The 24,269-nt window shown below is 40.9% G+C and overlaps 1 protein-coding gene across 1 annotated transcript in view; it reads left to right on the top strand.

Annotated features, from left to right (window-relative positions):
- Window positions 1–14,814, top strand: part of gosr1 (golgi SNAP receptor complex member 1) — a 48,209-nt gene extending 33,395 nt beyond the window's left edge. Inside the window, exons 7-9 of the mRNA XM_061919200.1 lie at window positions 7,260–7,289; window positions 13,948–14,030; window positions 14,278–14,814. Coding sequence (XP_061775184.1) covers window positions 7,260–7,289; window positions 13,948–14,030; window positions 14,278–14,402 — 238 coding nt within the window. The 3' untranslated portion in view covers window positions 14,403–14,814. The remainder of the gene's footprint in view (window positions 1–7,259; window positions 7,290–13,947; window positions 14,031–14,277) is intronic.
- The last annotated feature ends 9,455 nt before the right edge of the window (window positions 14,815–24,269 follow it).

Below are 24,269 nucleotides of genomic sequence, written 5' to 3' on the forward strand. Positions count from 1 at the left end.
GAACTGAGGTAAAAGTGTATAACCACCTTGACCAAAATTATCAGGGTTATTAACATCACGGTATTGTTAAATGTGCTCAAAAAGTTCTAAGACACCCTGAAATCTTTTGACCAAGTTATTTTTTTAAATGGCTAAAATAAATACACACTGGTAAAAAAAAACCCTACATTTCTGCCTCGTTTGTGTTTCTTATGCTTTACTAGTAGTGTTTTAGTCTTTGTATTTTGTTTTTTAATGGCTAAAGTTTTGTTGTTTTAAATATTGGTTTGTACTGTAGCACTTTAAAATTAATTTAAATGAAAATTGCATAACAAATAACTATTATTACAGATGTCCGGTATTATCGGCCGATAAATGCTTATCTGTATCGGTTTCAAAAAGTAAAATTTATGACGCACACGGACGTAGGGAGAAGTACAGAGCAGTTGCGTCTCCCAGTCATACTTGCCAACCATTCCGATTTTCCCGGGAGGCTCCCAAACATCAGTGCCCCTACTGAGGCAACCATTCTCCCGAATTTCTCCCGATTTCCACCCAGACAACAATATTGGGGGCGTGCCGGCCCAATCACATAATATCTACGGCTTTTCTCACACACAAGTGAATGTGCAAAGCCATACAGGTCACACTGAGGGTGGCCGTATAAACAACTTGAACACTGTTACAAATATGCGCCACACTGTGAACCTGCACCAAACAAGAATGACAAACACGTTTTGGTAGAACATCCGCACCGTAACACAACATAAACACAGCAAAACAAATACCCAAAACCTCTTGCAGCACTAACTCTTCCGGGACGCTACAATATACACCCCCCGCTACCCCCTACCCCTTAACCCCGCCCACCTCAACTTCCTCATGGTCTCTCAGGGAGAGCATGTCCCAAATTCCAAGCTACTGTTTTGAGGCATGTTGAAAAAAAAAAATGCACTTTGTGACTTCAATAATAAATATGGCAGTGCCATGTTGGCATTTTTTTCCATAACTTGAGTTGATTTATTTTGGAAAACCTTGTTAAATTTTTTAATGCATTCAGCGGGGCATCACAACAAAATTACGCATAATAATGTGTTCATTCCACGACTGTATATATCGGTATCGGTTGATATCGGAATCGGTAATTAAGAGTTGGACAAAATCGGATATCGGCAAAAAACCCATTATCGGACATCTCTAACTATTATCATTATTTATTATTTCAGGCGAACATTGTGGTGTCCTACTCTGTTCAGGGGCCCTCTAACAAACACCTCGTCTCATATTCCTCGGAGTATTGAATGAGCACTCTTGTAGTTTTAATGTGCACAATTGAATATCTTATTTGCTCAGACAGTACTGTGTTCATACGAGTTTAGATCGGAGTTTGTCATTTCTCAATGGGCAAAGATGTTAATGTCTCTTGTTTTCATGTGAGCATTTAAGAGAGCCAACGGGCGCTGGTCAGTCCCTGAGTTAATGAAAGTGCAGATATCAATCACGGTTATTCCCATCATTTTAAGTAAAACGGAAATGCTAATTGTCGAGAGTTTTACCCCAGTTATCCTTAATACCGTTAATCTATACACCCATATATAAAAGTAATATATTAATTGGTTTCAAATTACCCTCCGCTCCATTTGTGCTTGGCTTTGAGCCTCCACTTTAAAATTGGCACCTGTTAGTATCCAGTTTCATCAGCTAATTGGATTCTCATCAAATGTTTAATTTCACCATAACAGACGATTGATCAGACCTTCATTTTGCTGCCAAGCCAGAAACAGGAAGCCTGCAGAACACTTGGGCTGTGGATTTGACAGTGGCTCAACGAGCCTGGCTGCTTTCCAGATCCGCTAGATATGTTTTTCTTTGTGCCACAGTTTGTGGGATCTTTTTTGCTCCAGCTTTTTATTTTATTCTTTTTGCCTCCAAAGCTGTCGACACACGGTTCAGAAAGTGAGACACACAGGATTGAGATAACAGCGACTCATTAATCTTTAGGTTGAACGTCGAAGATGTTTTAGTGTCTTCAGGGTTTAGAAATAAATTGGTTAGATAGAAATGGGAGAGGTCTATAGCCTTTTATCACAGCCAGAAATCCTGTTAGTCTGGTAACCGAATCACATATTAGGAGTTGACATTGATGAGTTCTGGAATGGACATTGCTGATCGACAGTGTAATGCAATATGTGAAGTTTTGCTTTTACATAAAGAACATGATCCCAATTGATCCCAATTAGGGCATGAACTGCAGAGAGCATTGTTTTTGACGGACCTAAAACACAAAATCGCTGTTGAAAACTGAATAGTTGTGTGCTTTCGGACAAGCATGACTTTATCATATTCTCTGTAAGAAAAGTAATAATTTATAGTCACACTTGTACAAAAAAACAAGTGTCTAATTGTATCAACTTGACACTAAAATGTCCTATTCAAGCTCCGATGCAGCAGTTGTACTGGTGTAAAGCTGGTCGGTCTTTTCTTTTATTTGAGTCAAGTCATATACATAAGGTAAACATTTCATTTCATTTCATTTCATTTTTATTTATCTCATCAATCAATCAATCAATCAATCAATGTTTATTTATATAGCCCCAAATCACAAATGTCTCAAAGGACTGTACAAACCATTACGACTACGACATCCTCGGAAGAACCCACAAAAGGGCAAGGAAAACTCACACCCAGTGGGCAGGGAGAATTCACATCCAGTGGGACGCCAGTGACAATGCTGACTATGAGAAACCTTGGAGAGCACCTCAGAAGTGGGCAACCCCCCCCCCCTCTAGGGGACCGAAAGCAATGGATGTCGAGCGGGTCTAACATGATACTGTGAAAGTTCAATCCATAGTGGCTCCAACACAGCCGCGAGAGTTCAGTTCAAAGCGGATCCAAGACAGCAGCCAGAGTTCCGTCCACAGGAAACCATCTCAAGCGGAGGCGGATCAGCAGCATAGAGATGTCCCCAACCGATACACAGGCGAGCGGTCCATCCTGGGTCTCGACTCTGGACAGCCAGTACTTCATCCATGCTCATCGGACCGGACCCCCTCCACAAGGGAGGGGGGGACATAGGAGAAAAAAGAAAAGAAGCGGCAGATCAACTGGTCTAAAAAGGAGGTCTATTTAAAGGCTAGAGTATACAGATGAGTTTTAAGGTGAGACTTAAATGCTTCTACTCATTCATTGATGTGCATTTAGAACGATACATAATTATATCACAATTACACAATTTAAATTCACACAATTCCTGAGAAGGGGCAGGATGAAGAAAATCTTATAATTTCCTGCCCCCTTTGACATAGTACATTATGTTACTTCATGGATATCATTTAAGCCAACACATATATCCAAATGTAATGAAACAATCAAAAACAAAAAACACAACAAGTGCAAAACTTCATAAAGTATAAACCATACCAAGAAAATAATAGTAATAATATACACCTCACGGAAGGATACAGAGCAAATATAAAACCAGACAAAAAATAAGTAAAATAATAAATAAAAACATTTTTTTCAATTGGAATATATTTTTACAGTTTTTTATCTCGTCGTAAAGAGGATTCCATAATTTTACCCCCACCACTGATGTACACATTTGTTTTAAAGTTGTCCTTGAATATTATTGTTTGAAATGACCTTTTATTCCATGCTCTGTGTTCTCAGAAGTGATGACAAACATTTTTTGTAAATTTGCTGGTAATGTTTTACTTCTAGCCTTAAACATGACACACAATGTCTGTAGCTTTACTAGCTCCTGTAGTTTCAATAGTCCAGAGTTAATAAATATGTTAGTGTGTTCTAAGTAATCTACTTTATGAATGATCCTTATAGCTCTTTTCTGTAATTGATACAATGCCTTTATGTTACTCTTATAAGTGTTCCCCCGCACTTCCACACAGTAGCTGATATATGGCAATATAAGTGTACAGTACAATATGTGCATTGCCCTATAACCTAACACATATTTCACCTTGTTTAATATAAAAATACTCTTAAACATCTTTTTCCGTACATGTGCAAAATGAGATTTCCATGTCAGACCGTCATCCAGTATCACTCCTAAAAATCTAAGTTCAGAAACCCTTTCAATATCAATTCCATCTATTGACAGTTTGATGGTAGGTAGCATATAACTTAGCATATAACATGGTAGGTTATATGCTATTGGTATTAAGCGGCTACACAACCGCGAAGCACACAAGCTCCATCCATCCATCCATCTTCTTCCGCTTATCCGAGGTCGGGTCGCGGGGGCAGCAGCCTAAGCAGGGAAGCCCAGACTTCCCTCTCCCCAGCCACTTCGTCTAACTCTTCCCGGGGGATCCCGAGGCGTTCCCAGGCCAGCCTGGAGACATAGTCTTCCCAACGTGTCCTGGGTCTTCCCCGTGGCCTCCTACCGGTTGGACGTGCCCTAAACACCTCCCTCGGGAGGCGTTCGGGTGGCATCCTGACCAGATGCCCGAACCACCTCATCTGGCTCCTCTCGATGTGAAGGAGCAGCGGCTTTACTTTGAGTTCCTCCCGGATGGCAGAGCTTCTCACCCTATCTCTAAGGGAGAGCCCCGCCACACGGCGGAGGAAACTCATTTTGGCCGCTTGTACCCGTGATCTTATCCTTTCGGTCATGACCCAAAGCTCATGACCGTAGGTGAGGATGGGAACGTAGATCGACCGGTAAATTGAGAGCTTTGCCTTCCGGCTCAGCTCCTTCTTCACCACAACAGATCGGTACAATGTCCGCATTACTGAAGACGCCGCACCGATCCGCCTGTCGATCTCACGATCCACTCTCCCCCCACTCGTGAACAAGACTCCTAGGTACTTGAACTCCTCCACTTGGGGCAGGGTCTCCTCCCCAACCCGGAGATGGCACTCCACCCTTTTCCGGGAGAGAACCATGGACTCGGATTTGGAGGTGCTGATTCTCATTCCGGTCGCATCACACTGGGCTGCGAACCGATCCAGTGAGAGCTGAAGATCCCGGCCAGATGAAGCCAACAGGACCACATCGTCTGCAAAAAGCAGAGACCTAATCCCACGGCCACCAAACCGGAACCCCTCAATGCCTTGACTGCGCCTAGAAATTCTGTCCATAAAAGTTATGAACAGAATCGGTGACAAAGGGCAACCTTGGCGGATTCCAACCCTCACTGGAAACGTGTCCGACTTACTGCCAGCAATGCGGACCAAGCTCTGACACTGATCGTACAGGGATCGGACTGCCATAATAAGACAGTCCGATACCCCATACTCTCTGCGCACTCCCCACAGGACTTCCCGAGGGACACGGTCGAATGCCTTCTCCAAGTCCACAAAGCACATGTAGACTGGTTGGGCAAACTCCCATGCACCCTCAAGAACCCTGCCGAGAGTATAGAGCTGGTCCACAGTTCCACGACCAGGACGAAAACCACACTGTCCTTAACTGAATAATATTTGCAGTCCAAAACAGAATATTTTTCTTTACAAACAAATATCAAATATTTGCAGTTGCATATTTCTTACCAAGTCTCTAAGGCAGAAGCGTGTTAGAAAGTATCCAGAAATAAACGTGTCCGCATCATTCAACGGACTGTCTCATAAGCTTAACTTGATCAATTATTGTGGCCACTAGGTGGAGCCAAAAACAGCAACATTTGAACTAAAGACAGCAGAAGTCCATTGCAAACGGATGATAATAAATAAGTTGGTGTTTTTCCACACCTGTTGGACTTATTTCACTTGATCGAGCCTTTTCTTTTAACATTCCACACGACAAAGTGGTAAAAATGTACGGGTATTAGCTAGGGCTGGGCGAAATGGCCTTTTTCTAATATCTCAATATTTTTAGAAAAGGTCACGATACACCATATATGTCTCGATATTTTGCCTTAGCCTTGATTTAACACATGATGCATATAATCACACCAGTGTCTACAATCAAACATTCTTTTTCATACTCAATTAATATATGCTCATTTTAAACTTTCTTGCAGAGAGAGAAATCACAACTAAGTCAATTAACCAAAACTGTATTTATTAAACAGTTATTAAGCAGGGGCACAAACATTCATGTCATTTCAAAAACAGAAAGCGCAAGATTGTCAGACTTTTTTAAACAAGCTATGAGTGCACTTTTGTGCATGATGTCACCCAGATGACATATCAAAACAACACTAAATTTAAGTGTACTTTTTGTACAGAATGCCACTACAATAGTTTAAAACAAATAAAGTGCACTTTTGTGCATGATGTCACAAAAGACATTTCAATAACTGTCAAATAAAAATGAGCTGCATAATAGGTTCCTGCGGACGTTATCTCCTTCTGTTGTTGAATTTTTTTCATATGGTGTTTTTTGTGGAAATGGTTGCTTCTGCATTTTGTTGGTGTGGCACCAGCCGGAGATGTTGACATGCAGAGTTTCAAGCACTCATTTTCTAGCGGGTGATGCTACATATTTTTTTTTTTTCAAATGATGGTACATTAGCAGTGCTGCTACATTTTGTAGCAACGCTTTTGCTGCATAAATGTTGAACATATTCCCGCTTGAAGCCAAACCACCGCCGGACGATGGATCCCGTGCTGTTTTTCTTGGGAATTAATTCCTTCTCCATTTGTTACCAGATTCGCAACTTCTCTCTCTCTCGTATTACCACCCCGCACCTCACCGTTAGCATCACAGCTAACGTTACCATGTCGCTACCTCTGCTCCGCGGGAGTGTGTGACGTCGCACAGGTGACGTGTTTAAGAAGGTGCGCTTGGTTTACGTCTATGTGAGAAGGAGAGACAAGAAAGAGTGGGAAACGCATGCAACTGCGTGAGAATGTATACTCGAATATCACGATACAGTCATTTTCTATATCGCACAGAGACAAACCCGCGATATATCGAGTTTATCAGTATATCGCCCAGCCTTAGTATTGGCCATTATTCAAAACTCCAATATCGGTATCGGAAGTGGGTAAGTTGTATTGGGACACCTCTGATACATGCAGTTTCATATTTAAAAAAATCATAGATGTCTGTTTATATATGTTTTTGATGACATGTAGACAAAGTTAGGCGTATTTGAGGTGGTCTTCTTTGACCAAGGACAGAACGACGTGAGCGTCCTCTGAAGTTATATGTCGTCGTCCTCTGGGCCCTTGAGCTGTTTCTCTTTCAGTCTAAATCTGTGTTTGTTATTAGTGTTGGTTATCTTACACACCACATTGTGTAAGACGTTCAAATTACTTTTTGGCACCGTGCTTATTGTTGATAACTCACTCGTTTTTTTTTTTCCCATCTGTAGTTCGGACCGACTGATGGATGACACAATAAGGTAAGACCAAACTAAAACTAATCTTCCTCTTCCTTCCCCTTCTCACCCTTTTACGGGGGTAAAGTCCACCGTTATTCATATTTTGTTAGGCTAAAATGATGAGGTGACTAGAACTGAATTTTAACAATTTATTCTACATAACAGGAGTTAAGGATAAGCAATATAAATACCAGCACAGTGTACAAAATGAAGGTGTGTGTTGAATCTGACTTGGACATAATATGGACTATACACAAATGCTTTTTATGAAAATGTAATTTTGTTTATAACTTATATGCAATCTGTTGTTTCCCTAATTTTTGTTGTTGCACATGGATGAGGGTGTGTGTTGCTGAGGCCCACTTTGACATTGTCTGGACTGGACCTGGTTTTAAAAACCTTTTAGACAAGTCTAATTCCATTAACAACCTGGTCTGATGAAGATAAGGTTATTTTTTTTTTTTTTTTTTAATAAAATAAAATGAGATTAAAAAAAAAGGAAAACAATGACATTTTTTTTGGATAAAAAAGAAAGTAAAATCATATAAAACAATTACATAAAAAATAGTAATTAATGATAGGGTTAGTGGACCGGCGACACACACAATCATGTGTGTTTCAGGGACTATGTCCCTTGCAGACTGTGTTATATATGTTGTGGGAACCAGCATTTTGGTAGCAGAAAGAAACAACCCTTTTTTGTGTGAGTGGGTGTGGCTGGGTGTGAATGGGGGAGGGAGGGGTTTTCTTTGGGGGGTTGATGCACTGATGGAAAGTGTATTTTGTGTGTTTTTGTGTTGATTTAATAAAAAAATAAAAATAAAAAAATACCAGCACAGAGAGAGAGAGAGTGAACGGAGCTGTCTAAAGGCAAAAGAAAAGAATGCATGCAAGCCTCCTAATGTTAAATCCTGGAATGTTACCTTTGCCATTGATGCAATAAACAGCTCCTGTCATTTCACTTTTCGAGAGGTACCATAAATTTCCCCCCCCAGCCCTTGGTCCTTCCGCTTCCCCTCAGGCCTGCCCAAATTACAAATATATTGGATGTTGGAAGAGATGGCTCCTCTGGGACTGACTACTACAGCAGTCTTGATTAGTTGCTTTTGTCAATGAAATTGCTAAGCTCACAAGCACGCACGCACACACACACTGCAAATTATTCTTCGACATTTTAACTATCTATCTAGCGAGCATTCGGTCAATATTTTTAATGATACATTGCTTGACAGCTCATGTTGCTGTTGGAACATAAAGTGCACTGTGTCTTTTTTACACATTCTTATAAAATGGTCATAATACAGTGCATACTGATTTTAAAATACTTTCCAATAGCTTTAGTTCACTATAGTGTTTTAAACGATGATTTTGGTAACTATTGAAATAAAAGTGTAATCGGTGACCGATTCCATGGGAGCAAACTTCAACTCCAATTTCCATGAGGCTATTTAGACTGAAATAAAGGATGTTGGAAGTTGCTGCTGTCGGCAAGTTTCACTCTCTGAGTGAGGACAACATGATCCCCTCCTTCACTTTGCTGGGGGACAGTAAAGTCCCCATCAGCAGCTTCTACTATCCTCAGGGAGATCCGTGACCTCACATAACACAACACGACACAGGTGGTACCGCAAATGCCACTCTTGAATGCGGCCTGCCAACAGTTAAGATGACCAAGTTTTTTTTTATGCTTTCTGGGATAGAAGTTGGTACCCTGTGTATAGTGCTTAGTGTTTGAAAACAGCTGTTTAAACGTTATTGTGCTTTAGAGGGATGCACGATATATAAATAGTTTTTTCAGGTCTATACTAGTAATGTCGTGCTTCTCAAAACCGAGCCCGATAATCAATGACTTACCTACGTCTGCGGTCCCCTCCAAGGTTTCTCATTGTCATCCCATTTTTGTTGAGTTTTTTTCTTGCCGTGATGTTGGATCTGAGCGTTGTGGCTTATGCAGGCAGCCCTTTGAGACACTTCTGATTTAGGACTATACAAGTTAACTTCGATTGATTCAGTCAATTAATCAATCAATGTTTATTTATATAGCCCTAAATCACAAGTGTCTCAAAGGGCTGCACAAGCCACAACGACATCCACGGTACAGAGCCCACATAAGGGCAAGGAAAAACTCACCCCAGTGGGACGTCGGTTACAATGACTATGAGAAACCTTGGAGAGGACCGCATATGGGGACGGCGTGGCGCAGTGGAAGAGTGGCCGTGCGCAACCCGAGGGTCCCCGGTTCAATCCCCACCTAGTACCAATCTCGTCACGTCCGTCGTGTCCTGAGCAAGACACTTCACCCTTGCTCCTGATGGGTGCTGGTTAGCGCCTTGCATGGCAGCTCCCTCCATCAGGTGTGAATGTGTGTGTGAATGGGTAAATGTGGAAGTAGTGTCAAAGCGCTTTGAGTACCTTGAAGGTAGAAAAGTGCTGTACAAGTACGGTGGAAGAGGGGTTAGTGCGTCTGCCTCACAATACGAAGGTCCTGCAGTCCTGGGTTCCAATCCAGGCTCGGGATCTTTCTGTGTGGAGTTTGCATGTTCTCCCCGTGAATGCGTGGGTTCCCTCCGGGTACTCCGGCTTCCTCCCACTTCCAAAAACATGCACCTGGGGATAGGTTGATTGGCAACACTAAATTGGCCCTAGTGTGTGAATGTGAGTGTGAATGTTGTCTGTCTATCTGTGTTGGCCCTGCGATGAGGTGGCGACTTGTCCAGGGTGTACCCCGCCTTCCGCCCGATTGTAGCTGAGATAGGCGCCAGCGCCCCCCCGCGACCCCAAAAGGGAATAAGCGGTAGAAAATGGATGGATGTGGGCAACCCCACTCCACCCCCGCCCCTTTAGGGGAGACCGAAAGCAATGGATGTCGAGCGGGTCTAACATGATATTGTGAAAGTCCAGTCCATAGTGGATCCAATATAGTAGCGAGAGTCCCGTCCCGATATATCAAAGATTGATATATTTCGGATTTTTTAACTCATATTTAACAGTAGTTTGTGCTTGGACTGGACAATATGGCTGAAAACTGTATCACGATATAAGTGTTTTTATCGGTCGATATTGATAATTATTTATATGTTTTATGACCTATCAAAAATAAAGACTAGAAAAAAAATATATTAAATGTAAACATTTTTATTCAAAATGTAACCTTCCTCTGTTTATAGTCCCCTCAGCTATCAAGGCAGAAAGGAAAGGAAATGTCAACACAAGCATGGAAAACATTCAATATAAACAAAATAAAAAAGTCAAATTTAAGGCTTAACAATAAGCTCTTAAAATGAAGGTGCAAAAATTTGGAATATGTAAGGAATTCCTATTAAAGCCCAAGAAAATCGTGAAAATGTAAACGTAGAGAAAACTGAGAGGAACAATTTTCTGCAAGTTTAATGCCAGGAAGTGAAGGCCGTGCTCTAAAGGGTGAGCGCGGAAAAGGTGGTTTTGTATTACCGATCTTGGTCAGGACGAGCACCTTGCAATGAATTGGGCCGACTATGGTCCGTATAAAAAAAAAAAAAAAAAAGTGGCATACTGTCGAGTTAATTTTTTCTGTTTTAGTCACAATTTTTTCGCCTTCGGCATCACTCATTTTTACTGTACTTCTCACTCCCAGCAAAGAATCCAAGCAAAGAATTAACCGTCAGACAACCAAACGTGATAATTGATACTGTTACCTGATTGGCTGTTAGCGTGTCACTCCCATTGATCAGTGTTCACTTCCTGCGTTGCTCGGTTACCAGAAAGCCAGTGCCTTTGTTCATGCAACCAACCTTGCTTCCATACTTCTAGTTTCTTCCAACATTGAAAAAAAATATATTATCGAATGTTTTATCAAACGTGTTTTTTAATTGATATTGATTACGTGTCTATGGCGATATACATTGATGTCGTTTTATCTCCAAGCCCTAGTTTGTTCACACCTGGAGGTGAAAAATACACCAATCCATTTGTAGTGGTAAAGGTATGGCTGTGATTGTAGTGAGGGCCTTGCCTGGTCATATGATTTACATAATTGGCTATAATGCATGTATTTTTTTTTTTTTTATAAAAGGTGAAAAATATTACACATATTTGTGTTATCAGTTCTTAGTACCAACATTTATTTTGTCTTCTACCAATTATGATTTTGCTGTATTTCTCAACCATTGCTATTTCATGATTACAATATAACACAGGCTGCGCTTTATACTCGCCTGATTTATTTACATATATTATTCTGCCCTCCCTGTATGTTGGAATTTAGTTTGGCAGATAGGCAAAAAAACTAAATTACAGATGAAAAAAGACTTCCAATTTGATGTTGTTTATTGATTCTCTGCCCAATGAAGTTACTATAGAAACCAGCATTCACAAAAAAGGACATTAATATACACAGGAAGTGCACAACATACATGTAGAAATCATGTTAAATCAACAATACAGTTTGGTATGAACTGAAAAAAGCAATGCAAAGGTTGGCTGTAATGCCACTAACTTAATGCTTACACAACGGATGATGTCATTTAACAGTTGGTATTACGGTTGTTTTAAAACTTGTACAGATGTTTAACAAATTTTAACAGAAACCAAACTACATAAAACGTCGGACTTCAACACATCAAAAAAGGGTTTGATATGTTATAGCTCAATGTCTTTTTTCTTTGATAGATCGATTGAAACTTTTATTAGTAGATTGCACAGTACAGTACATACTCCGTACAATTGACCACTAAATGGTAACACCCGATTACGTTTTTCAAATTGTTTTAAGTCGGGGTCCACATTAATCAATTCATGGTGCACACAACATGTCTTCCCATATCAATCAATCAATCAATCAATGTTTATTTATATAGCCCTAAATCACAAGTGTCTCAAAGGGTTGCACAAACCACAACGACATCCTCGGTACAGAGCCCACATAAGGGCAAGGAAAAACTCACACCCAGTGGGACGTCGGTGACAGTGACAATGATGACTATGAGAAACCTTGGAGAGGACCGCAAGCAATGGATGTCGAGCGGGTCTAACATGATATTGTGCAAGTCCAATCCATTATTACATTAACTACATATATTTTGGGTCACGTTTCCCGCTGCGGCCCAGTGGTTGGGAATTGTTCATTTTAAATATTTATTGTAGTTGGTTGCAATACTGCATAAAATATCTAAAACATTTATATTTCTTGGTGATGAAAAAAATGGTCCACCGTAATATATATATATATAGCCCTAAATCACAAGTGTCTCAAAGGGCTGCACAAGCCACAACGACATCCGCGGTACAGAGCCCACATAAGGGCAAAGAAAAACTCACCCCAGTGGGACGTCGGTGACAATGACTATGAGAAACCTTGGAGAGGACCGCATATGTGGGCAACCCCACCGCACCCCCACCCCCCGCCCCTCTAGGGGAGACCGAAAGCAATGGATGTCGAGCGGGTCTAACATGATATTGTGCAAGTCCAATCCATTATTACATTAACTACATATATTTTGGGTCACGTTTCCTGCTGCGGCCCGGTGGTTGGGAATTGTTCATTTTAAATATTTATTGTAGTTGGTTGCAATACTGCATAAAATATCCAAAACATTTATATTTCTTGGTGATGAAAAAAATGGTCCACCGTAATATATATATAGCCCTAAATCACAAGTGTCTCAAAGGGCTGCACAAGCCACAATGACATCCGCGGTACAGAGCCCACATTGGATGATTTGTAACCAATTTCAGTAGAATATGTTATGTTCATGTATTAAAAAGGTTTTTAACGACACAAAAGTCGTACAGAAGCATGTTAAACATATTTAATCATTTTGAGTCAAGCATCAGCTGAATACAAATTGCCATTGCCAGTGAAGCAATGAGAAAAGCGGCGGCTGGAAAAGTCTCCGAAAATCGCAACACGGCAGTCCAGAGTGCCTGTGAAGGAGAGTGATGCTTGTCAAACAAAAACATGAAAAAAACACATGCACGAAAAAAAAAAACAGTGACATGTCGCATTTGGAATCAAATACTGCAAAAATGATGCAATTTGGAGCGCAAACAAAACCATACTTATTTATTTGAGCATTTTACACCTTTTAAGCCTCTCTGTAAGGGTGATTTTTAATTCATTTTAATTTATTTTTAATTTATAATTAATTTCTCAGTACGCCGTTACGTCTTTGCTTGATTACTGTAACATATTATTTGCGGGTCTCCCTATGTCCAGCGTTAAAAGATTGCATTTGGTACAAAATGCGGCTTTTAGACTAAAGTTGGATCATATCACGCCTATACTGGCCCACCTGCACTGGCTCCCGGGATACTTCAGATCTACAACAGTGAAGAAGTCCTCTACAATCGACGCCGTGTTTATTTATGTTGAGGGAAGTTGGCAGCGTTTATGGCTAGGGGGGAAATGAATACGGGTAACCTCACCTCACTGGAGCATTTTTTTATTTATTTTTTCACGGCTATCAGAAGTTTTTTTTTCATGTTAAAAGATTTATCGGTGTGACAGCATAATCCTTCATGTCAGTCAACTTTTATCGTGCAGCCCTAGTGTTTAGGTACGAGTACTTTAGTCTTTTAGCTTCTAAATGACAAACAATTTATTCTATTTGCAAAGTTTAGGCGTAAAGGCATGGATGAGTTGATTCACTTTCATATACAGCATTTCATTTATTTATTTATTTTTTGGCACTTCTCTTTATAGCATTGCCATGGCGACCAAGGAGAATATGACATCCCAAAGAGGCGTGCTGAAGTCCATACAGAGCCGGGTCAACACGCTGGCCAGTATCTTTTTTTTATACTTTGGACTCTCTGCAACCACTCTGTGTTTGTAAATAATTGAAAAGACCCAAAATAAACCGAAGATGGGACATTCATGTTAAATGATGAGGGTATGTAAATTCTGACCACAACGATGCATAGCGTCAGATAAATAACCTTTTATTGGTGAAAAAAATTGTAGGACGTACACAAACTTGTTTTGTGTTCGATGTGATCATTTGACATGCTCCTTAATTCTTTGCTCTCCAAGACCGTTTCCCGGCCATCAACAATCTCATCCAGCGAATTAACCTCCGCAAGAGACGGGACTCCCTCATCCTGGGCACCGTGGTTGGCGTCTGCACCATTCTCCTTTTGCTCTACGCTTTTCACTAATCCCTGTAAAAGAAGAGGATGGGTGTGTTCTTTTGTAGCGTAGGACTCGCAGGATTGTGGCTCGGTGGTTGAAGACCACGGAGGCTCTTGAGCACTAATACTTTAGGTTCCCTTTCAACCGCCAGCAGGAGCTACTGAACTTTGAATCGTGATTCGGGACGAACGGACTACTTACGGGTGAACCAACAAGACACGGGAAACAAAAGTAGTACTTTTAGAAATGTATAATATAACAACTCACTCAAAGAGACATCGTACGGGAGAGACGGACAAAGAAAATGTGTGATGTTTTGTTTTGTTTTGTTCTTCACGCTGGGGATATTTTCATTTGAATGGTCCTTTTAATTGAAGGTGCAAGATGAAAATCTCATTCTGGGCTTGTAAATGTGAGTCAATAAATTATTCATATCCATTTATTGTGAACGTTATGTGAAACTCAACATCTACAAATGTTTTTTTGACAATCATAACTAATTGTGGCAAGTGTTTATTCCTGTATTAGCGCTCAAAACACGTCCAAAGATGCACCGCACCATCAATCAGAGTAAGTCTTTAAGACGCCTTACAATCTTTCTTGGTATTTTTTCATATAATCGACTTGTCTCTTGACTCTTTAGGAAGAACATGATAACGTCACTTCGGTATCGTGTATCGGCCGTTCACCCAGGTCATCCAGGTAAAAGGTTAGAGACTTCATACATTTTGTTCTAGGTTTGTCGGCCAACATTGTGAGATAAATCAGTCAAAACCTCATGAAACATTAGTATTTGATGACAGAGTTGTTTAGAAGCAACATCAAGGAAGAGGATTTCATCGGATTTATCGATTAGGAGTGACAGATTGTTTGTTAAACGTATAGCATGTTTTATATGTTAGTTATTTGAATGACTCTTACCATAATATGTTACGTTAACATACCAGGCACCTTCTCCGTTGGTTATTTATGCCTCATATGACGTACAATTATTCAGCCTGTTGTTCACTATTCTTTATTTATTTTAAATTGCCTTTCAAATGTCTATTCTTGGTGTTGGATTTTGTCCAATAAATTTCCCCTCAAAAATGTGACTTATACTCCAGTGCGACGTATATGTTTTTTTCCTTCTTTATTATGCATTTTCGGCCGGTGCGACATATACTCCGGAGCGATTTATAATCCGAAAAATACGATATATATATATACATATACATATATATACTAGGGGTGGGCAAATTAATGCGTTAATTACGCGTTAACGCATCAATCTATTAACGCCGACAATTATTTTATCGCACATTTGCGTATGTTGTTTACATGCTTTTATTTTGTTAACGCCTTTTCTTAACAAGATGGCATCTCCCGGATGTACTTCGGCGTGGAGGGGCTTTTGGTAAAGATGGAACATTTGGCAAAAAATACCGGACAATTCTGCAAATTTCATGGCTGGCTTACAGCGTGGTCACTCCGGGATCACTTACGACCGCCAGACAATTCTGGATGTGGATAGATCGGGCCGTTTTGGACTGAATGACGCATGCTTGCTAGACCGGCTAGCTAGCATGGGAATACTTTGCCGGCTACATCCAGCGGCCTGTGAAGCAGTGGAGTATTTGTGTTGTCTGTCTATTTATCAATAATGCAGACGAGGAGTGTTGGCTGAGTTCTTAACGTTTGCTTTCAGAGCGTGCATATCACAACATACAAGATGCCGTCATGGCGACACAACCTATTGCATGCTCGTCACTCCTTTTGCATGCTGGGTAGGGTAGTTCTTTTTTTCCCTGGCTCATAACATCACAAATAGTACCATGTATATGCGTTCAGTTTATCAAAGCACCAAGCAAAAAATCGGAAAATTCCCATCATATCAATTCCTAGATATGGTCATAATTATTTTAAGTGCACTACGCAGAATAAACACAACATTATTAATATTGCTACTACGGATAATTTGATCAAAAATTCCCTAAAACAGCCCACTACCTATAATATAGGTTTTTTAAACATAAGACCCTGATAAAAAAAATGTTTCTGCTGTTACCTCAGAAATTGCCTGTTCAGATGTTATGATTGTGGCTCAGAAATTTGTATGTAGATTATATTTATTTTCCATAACAAACAGGATAACTTAAATACCCTGGCAGTGGCAATAAGCTTAAATGTTTGTATTTACATTTTTTGAGTTGATTTTCATAAAATATGCTATTTAACTGCTACTGTTTAACAAGGACTGATTTAAATTGTGTTTGCACAACAAATGTTTTGGCGCTTTTGTTCATGTGGGAGAATATCACAATAAAGGTGCACTACACACTACTTTTGAATTCATTATTGGGCTTTGCGTATACAATGCAGTTAATCGCGATTAATCGGAGAAATAGTGCGATTAACTTCGATTAAAATTTTTAATCGTTGCCCAGCCCTAATATATACATATCCTTTTTTTTTGCGTATTTTGGGATACGTCGCTTTAACATTTGAAGTGATACGGTACCAACTCCCGGTACCTATAAACTGATCAGATAAACAGCATCAATGTTGTTGTATTTAACATGTAACACTGCTGAGAACTGTGCTATATCGTTTTCTTACAATATGTAAGCATTCATTTAATTTTGTCATGTGTTGCCTTGGTCAGATTACCATCAAGCTATCGTATTTTGAGAAGCGGAGGTTTACATATGTCAGGCATACTTGCTTTATAGGCATGGAAAATTGCAACAATACTTGGGGGCTTTGCCTCTCAATTATTTTCTGTAACGTCCCCCCAGGAAAAAGAACCAATTTTGTGCCTCCCCCACTCATCGCCGCAACCATAAAAGGTATCATTTGTCTATAAAATTGTTATAAGTACGCCTCTGCAGAACGTTGTAAACTTATTACATTTAAGAAAACAAAAACAAACACATCAACAGACAGCAAAGAATAACTTTATTTAAGACAACTGTTTAGTCTGTAACAAAAATTATTTAAAGTGCAAAAATTTGCCAGAAAAAAAAAAGTTTAACATTTTTCCACTGACTTGAACCATTTAATAATAAAACGTGCCACGAACATATCAAAACATGGTACCTGTTTGTTTTGTGTGGGCTAGTATTGACAAAATTCGGGTGATACCTATAAAAGTATCAAATGTAGTACTCCTCGCTATTTATGATACTCCTTTTTGCAATTTTACTTTTAGATTCATATAAATATATATTTATTCAAAATAAAAATAAAAAATACAGTTCACATTGCAAGTCAATTCCATTTTATTGCCCACATGTGGCCTGTATTTGATTTTTCCTATGCCGTGTGAACACAGTGCAATTCCGAATGTAGCTTATCACCAACCATGTTGTGTAAATGAATGAATGTAGCTACAACTGTAGCTTACCACCAACAGCTCTAGTGTGAATGAATGAATGTTGCTAGAAGTCTAGCTTACCACCAACCACTGTGGTGGGAATGAATGAATATAGCTACAAATGTAGCTTACCACTAAACACTGTGGTGTGAATGAATGAATGTCGCTAAAATCTAGCTTTCCACCAACCACTGTGGTGTGAATGAATGAAATGTAGCTTACCTGCAACCACTGTTGTGTGAATGAATGAATGTAACTACAAATGTAGCTTACCCCTAACCACTGTGGTGTGAATGAATGAAATGTAGCTTACCAGCAACCACTGTTGTGTGAATGAATGAATGTAGCTAAAAATCTAGTTCACCACCAACCGCTGTGGTGTGAATGAATTAATGTAGTTAAGTCTAGCATACCCCTAACCACTGGTGTAAATGAATGAATGTAGCTACAATTTTAGTTTACCACCAATCTCTGTGGTGTGAATGAATGAATGTCGCTAAAAATCTAGCTTACCACCACCCACTGGTGTAAAGGAATGAATGTTGGTACAAATGTAGCTTACCACCAAGCACTTTTGCTAGAATGATTTATTGTAGCTGAAAATCTAGTTCACCACCAACCGCTGTGGTGTGAATGAATTAATGTAGCTAAAAGTCTAGCTTACCACCAATCACTGCGGTGTAAATGAACTAATGTAGCTTATCAATAACCATGCGGTGTGAGTGAAGGAATGTAGCTACAACTGTAGCTTACCACCAACAGCTCTAGTGTGAATGAATGAATTTTGCTAAAAGTCTAGCTTACCACCAACCACTGTGGTGGGAATGAATGAATATAGCTACAAATGTAGCTTACCACTAACCACTGCGGTGTGAATGAATGAATGTCGCTAAAATCTAGCTTTCCACCAACCACTGTGGTGTGAATGAATGAAATGTAGCTTACCTGCAACCACTGTTGTGTGAATGAATGAATGTAACTACAAATGTAGCTTACCACCAACCACTGTTGTATGAATGAATGAATGTAGCTAAAAATCTAGTTCACCACCAACCGCTGTGGTGTGAATGAATTTATGTAGTTAAGTCTAGCATACCCCTAACCACTGGTGTAAATGAATGAATGTAGCTACAAATTTAGCTTACCCCCAATCTCTGTGGTGTGGATGAATGAATGTCGCTAAAAATCTAGCTTACCACCAACCACTGGTGTAAAGGAATGAATGTCGCTACAAATGTAGCTTACCACCAAGCACTTTTGCTAGAATGAATTATTGTAGCTGAAAATCTAGTTCACCACCAACCGCTGTGGTGTGAATGAATTAATGTAGCTAAAAGTCTAGTTTACCACCAACCACTGTGGTGTAAATGAACTAAAGTAGCTTATCAATAACCATGCGGTGTGAGTGAAGGAATGTAGCTACAACTGTAGCTTACCACCAACAGCTCTAGTGTGAATGAATGAATGTTGCTAAAAGTCCAGCTTACCACCAACCACTGTGGTGGGAATGAATGAATATAGCTACAAATGTAGCTTACCACTAACCACTGTGGTGTGAATGAATGAATGTCGCTAAAATCTAGCTTTCCACCAACCACTGTGGTGTGAATGAATGAAATGTAGCTTACCTGCAACCACTGTTGTGTGAATGAATGAATGTAACTACAAATGTAGCTTACCACCAACCACTGTGGTGTGAATGAATGACATGTAGCTTACCAGCAACCACTGTTGTGTGAATGAATGAATATAGCTAAAAATCTAATTCACCACCAACCGCTGTGGTGTGAATGAATTAATGTAGTTCAAGTCTAGCATACCCCTAACCACTGGTGTAAATGAATGAATGTAGCTACAAATTTAGCTTACCCCCAATCTCTGTGGTGTGAATGAACGAATGTCGCTAAAAATCTAGCTTACCACCAACCACTGGTGTAAAGAAATGAATGTCGCTACAAATGTAGCTTACCACCAAGCACTTTTGCTAGAATGATTTATTGTAGCTGAAAATCTAGTTCACCACCAACCGCTGTTGTGTGAATGAATTAATTTAGCTAAAAGTCTAGCTTACCACCAACCACTGTAGTGTAAATGAACTAATGTAGCTTATCAATAACTATGCGGTGTGAGTGAAGGAATGTAGCTACAACTGTAGCTTACCACCAACAGCTCTAGTGTGAATGAATGAATGTTGCTAAAAGTCTAGCTTAGCACCAAACACTGTGGTGGGAATGAATGAATATAGCTACAAATGTAGTTTACCACTAACCACTGTGGTGTGAATGAATGAATGTCGCTAAAATCTAGCTTTCCACCATCCACTGTGGTGTGAATGAATGAAATGTAGCTTACCTGCAACCACTGTTGTGTGAATGAATGAATGTAACTACAAATGTAGCTTACCACCAACCACTGTTGTATGAATGAATGAATGTAGCTAAAAATCTAGTTCACCACCAACCGCTGTGGTGTGAATGAATTAATGTAGTTCAAGTCTAGCATACCCCTAACCACTGGTGTAAATTAATGAATGTAGCTACAAATTTAGCTTACCCCCAATCTCTGTGGTGTGGATGAATGAATGTCGCTAAAAATCTAGCTTACCACCAACCACTGGTGTAAAGGAATGAATGTCGCTACAAATGTAGCTTACCACCAAGCACTTTTGCTACAATGAATTAATGTAGCTGAAAATCTAGTTCACCACCAACAGCTGTGGTGTGAATGAATTAATGTAGCTAAAAGTCTAGTTTACCACCAACCACTGTGGTGTAAATGAACTAATGTAGCTTATCAATAACCATGCGGTGTGAGTGAAGGAATGTCGCAAAAAATTTAGCTTACCACCAACCACTGTGGTGTGAATTAATGTATATAGCTACAAATGTAGCCTACCACCAACCACTGGTGTGTGAATGAATGAATTGTAGCTACAAATGTACCTTACCACCAACCACCTGGTGTGTGAATGAATGAATTGTAGCTACAAATGTAGCTTACCACCAACCACCTGGTGTATGAATGAATGAATGAATGTAGCTACAAAAATTTGGCTTACCACCAACCCCCTGTAGTGTGAATGAATGAATGTAGCGAAAAGTCTAGCTCATGGGTGTTAAACTCTGGCCCGCGGGCCAAATTTGGCCCGCCGTGTAATTTAATTCGGCCCTTGAGGCAATATCAAATTAACATTAAAGCTGGCCCGCCGCTGCAATACCGCATTCACCACTAATACTCATACTCGTCAACCCTCCCGATTTTTCCGGGAGACTCCCGAAGTTCAGTGCCCCTCCCGAATTTATCCCGATTTCCACCTGGACAATAATATTGGGGGCGGGCTGTAAAAGCACTGCCTTTGGCGTTCTCTACATGTCGCCACGTCCGCTTTTCCTCCATACAAACAGCTTGCTGGCCCACTCACATAATATATGCGGCTCATACACACACACAAGTGTATGCAAGGCATACTTGGTCAACAGCCATACAGGTCACACTGAGGGTGTCTGTATAAACAACTTTAACACTGTTACAAATATACGCCACACAGTGAACCCGCAGCAAACAAGAATGACAAACACATTTCAGGAGAACATCCACAACATAAACACAACCGAACAAATACCCAGAAACCCTTGCATCACTAACTCTTCCGGGACGCTGCAATATACACCCCCGCTACCACCAAACCCCGCCCCAACTCAAACTCGCCGCCGAAAAGAGGTATTCAATTTGTATTTTTATTTTATTTGATTAATATTTTTTAATTATTATTATTTTAAACTCGATTTTGCATGTCACCATAAAGTTATATAAGCCTTGCTTGGTCAATATTCAATGCAGAACTTGTTTGGGTTCCTATTGAAGGATTATCCATCCATCAACCATCATCTTCCGCTTATCCGAGGTCGGGTCGCGGGTGCAACAGCCTAAGCAGGGAAACCCAGACTTCCCTCTCCCCAGCCACTTTGTCTAGCTCTTCCTGGGGGATCCCGAGGCGTTCCCAGGCCAGCCGGGAGACATAGTCTTCCCAACGTGTCCTGGGTCTTCCCCGTGGCCTCCTACCGGTTGGACGTGCCCTAAACACCTCCCTAGGGAGGCGTTCGGGTGGCATCCTGACCAGATGCCCGAACCACCTCATCTGGCTCCTCTCGATGTGGAGGAGCAGCGGCTTTACTTTGAGTTCCTCCCGGATGGCAGAGCTTCTCACCCTATCTCTAAGGGAGAGCCCCGCCACACGGCGGAGGAAACTCATTTCGGCCGCTTGTACCCGTGATCTTATCCTTTCGGTCATGACCCAAAGCTCATGACCATAGGTGAGGATGGGAACGTAGATCGACCGGTAAATTGAGAGCTTTGCCTTCTGGCTCAGCTCCTTCTTCACCACAACGGATCGGTACAATGTCCGCATTACTGAAGACGCCGCACCGATCCGCCTGTCGATCTCACGATCCACTCTTCCCTCACTCGTGAACAAGACTCCTAGGTACTTGAACTCCTCCACTTGGGGCAGGGTCTCCTCCCCAACCCGGAGATGGCATTCCACCCTTTTCCGGGCGAGAACCATGGACTCGGACTTGGAGGTGCTGATTCTTATTCCGGTCGCTTCACATTCGGCTGCGAACCGATCCAGCGAGAGCTGAAGATCCCGGTCAGATGAAGCCATCAGGACCACATCATCTGCAAAAAGCAGAGACCTAATCCTGCGGCTACCAAACCGGAACCCCTCAACGCCTTGACTGCGCCTAGAAATTCTGTCCATAAAAGTTATGAACAGAATCGGTGACAAAGGACAGCCTTGGCGGAGTCCAACCCTCACTGGAAATGTGTTCGACTTACTGCCGGCAATGCGGACCAAGCTCTGACGCTGATCATACAGGGAGCGGACCGCCACAATCAGACAGTCCGATACCCCATACTCTCTGAGCACTCCCCACAGGACTTCCCGAGGGACACGGTCGAATGCCTTCTCCAAGTCCACGAAGCACATGTAGACTGGTTGGGCAAACTCCCATGCACCCTCAAGAACCCTGCCGAGAGTATAGAGCTGGTCCACAGTTCCACGACCAGGACGAAAACCACACTGTTCCTCCTGAATCCGAGGTTCCACTATCCGGCGTAGCCTCCTCTCCAGTACACCTGAATAAACCTTACTGGGAAGGCTGAGGAGTGTGATCCCACGATAGTTGGAACACACCCTCCGGTCCCCCCTCTTAAAGAGAAGGGGGACCGGAGCCAGTTTTTTTCAATTTGTTCAAAATGCTTCAATTTTGAACAAATTGAAGGATTAATTTGTTCAAAATCAGCCCGCGGCTTCGTTCAGTTTAAAATTTTGGCCCGCTCTGTATTTGAGTTTGACACCCCTGGTCTAGCTTAACACCAACCACTGGTGTAAATGAATGAATGGAGCTTACCACCATGTGAATGAATGAATGCAGTTTTCCACCAACCACTGTGGTGTGAATGAATGAATGTAGCTTATCACTAACCATCTGGTGTGAAAGAATGATGGCTTTTACTCTGTGTATTGAGAAAAATGATATTAAAATCAAAGTAAATGTTATTATCAAGCAGTCAAGAGTCAAAGGTCATAGTTTTTATTCATTGACTACACTCCGTACATGAATTAGTCCGACACACATGAAAAGATCTCCAACGCCACCTTTGGTCAGTCCAGTGTGGGATTGATTGTACAGCAACACACAACATTGGCCATGCATGCTAAACATGTCTTCCAAACATGCAAACTGTACACCACAGATATGAAACCTGACACATTCAGAGAGAAATGGTCACATTGAAATGTGCAAGGTTTTAAAAATGCTTAAATTCCACTTTTGAGTAACCAGGTGACACGAGTCTTTAGATGAAGGCTGCTTATGGCTAGTAGAAGGAAGAATACATGGCAATGAACTTCTTGCTCTTAGAAAGGGAATATTATTTGGGCTTCTGTTATCGGTTGCATAGTTTATTTCAGAAGTCGGAGTTTTTTCAGAGAAAGTGTGAGTGTGTGTGTTATTTTACTGCAGTGTCATTTTCCCGTCACGCCCCCTCCTGCAGTTGTTGTTTTTTTTGTGTGTGTGTGTGTGTGTGTCAAGAAAGTTGTTTACCAACACTAAAGATACCATTACGTAATTACCTCCCACGCCCCCTTTCACCGATAACCTCAAAAATATTTCTCACGCCCCCCCACCCCCAACAAAGTTAATGTTTATTTTTGTATCTATGTGTCAAGGTAGTTCCGTACAAACACTAACGATGATGCCATTATGCACGCCCACTTTCTCGACACCTAAGGAAAAAAATGTTCACCCCCCCCCTCAGGACATAATTTTTTTTGCGCCCCTCCCGAAGTTATTTAAAAAATTTTATCCGCGTGTGTCAAAGTAGTTGTCTACAAACACTAAAGATGCCATTACGCAATTACCTATCACGCCCCCTTTAGCCCCGGCACTTCACAAATATTGTTCACGCCCCCCTCAAAGTTAATGTTTTTGTTTTGTTTTATCTGTATGTGTGAAGATAGTTCTGTACGAACACT

This window comes from Nerophis ophidion, linkage group LG13 (genome assembly GCF_033978795.1).
Source record: "Nerophis ophidion isolate RoL-2023_Sa linkage group LG13, RoL_Noph_v1.0, whole genome shotgun sequence".
Lineage (NCBI taxonomy): Eukaryota > Metazoa > Chordata > Actinopteri > Syngnathiformes > Syngnathidae > Nerophis > Nerophis ophidion.